Here is an 893-nt window from a genome sequence, read left to right as displayed (position 1 = left end):
TAGCAAAGAAATTAATTAACAAGATTCAAAGCATCCATTCTCTGAAATCTTTAGGCCCAGCCATATGTAAACTTTCATAGGAGTCAGTACCTGTAGACATCACATTGGTGGCATGGTTGGAGACTGGTAGACACTCGGCGGCACTGTGATGCATTATCAGAGGCAGAGTTGCAGAAGCGTCAGAATTCAGAGGTATAAAAGTATCAGCTGAAGTAAAAGATTGGCAACTCATTCCCACAAGAGAGTAGAAAAATAAAGAGAAACACTGCTCCCCAAATCAGAGTTTTATTATATTACTGTCTCAAGGGGCCAATTTAATTCTCAGTACCTGCATATATACATCAGAAAGGCTCTGAGGCACCAGGAGGGCGCGTGCTAGCATTTATACTGCAAGGAAATCCCTTTATACATGTTAATAGTCTTTTCCCAGGAGTATTGCTTTATCAGTCTGAACCGTCTTCCTTTCTTACCCAAACATAATCCATGCCCAAGAAGGAAGCTGGTTCTGGGGTATAGATTGAGTCAAAGAGAGAAATCTGAAACTTTATTTAACAACATCAGTAATCCAGACCTTTTAGAGAAGAATCAAGAACTTTGAAAAAGTGTCCCTCAAAGAAATAATGCTACAACAAATTGAAAAACACTAGGTGTCTTTTTGCTACTAACACAATTGCAAATTTATAAATGTGAAAGGTTTTTTTTTCTTCTTTGATTACTTCTCATTAAATCTGCAAAATAACATGAAACAAAAGAAGTGCATACTAGTTTTAAGAAACTGAATATTTAAGTTTATACTGAGAGAAGCATGTAAGACAATATGAGAGTGAATATGTTGTCAATTACTGATTCATATTCAACAATGCACAGTTTTAGAAAATTATAACAACCAATTT

General features: G+C 35.7%; 1 protein-coding gene across 1 annotated transcript in view; it reads right to left on the bottom strand.

Annotated features, from left to right (window-relative positions):
• POU1F1 (POU class 1 homeobox 1) overlaps positions 1–232 on the bottom strand; it is a 29,397-nt gene extending 29,165 nt beyond the window's left edge. The window contains exon 1 of the mRNA XM_012644316.1: positions 91–232. Within this exon, the coding sequence (XP_012499770.1) occupies positions 91–232 (142 nt within the window). The remainder of the gene's footprint in view (positions 1–90) is intronic.
• Positions 233–893: the final 661 nt, after the last annotated feature.

This window comes from Propithecus coquereli, unplaced genomic scaffold (assembly GCF_000956105.1).
Source record: "Propithecus coquereli isolate 6110/MARCELLA unplaced genomic scaffold, Pcoq_1.0 Scaffold21, whole genome shotgun sequence".
Lineage (NCBI taxonomy): Eukaryota > Metazoa > Chordata > Mammalia > Primates > Indriidae > Propithecus > Propithecus coquereli.
Note: the sequence above shows the minus strand (reverse complement) of the source record. Positions and strands in the feature narration are given on the sequence as shown.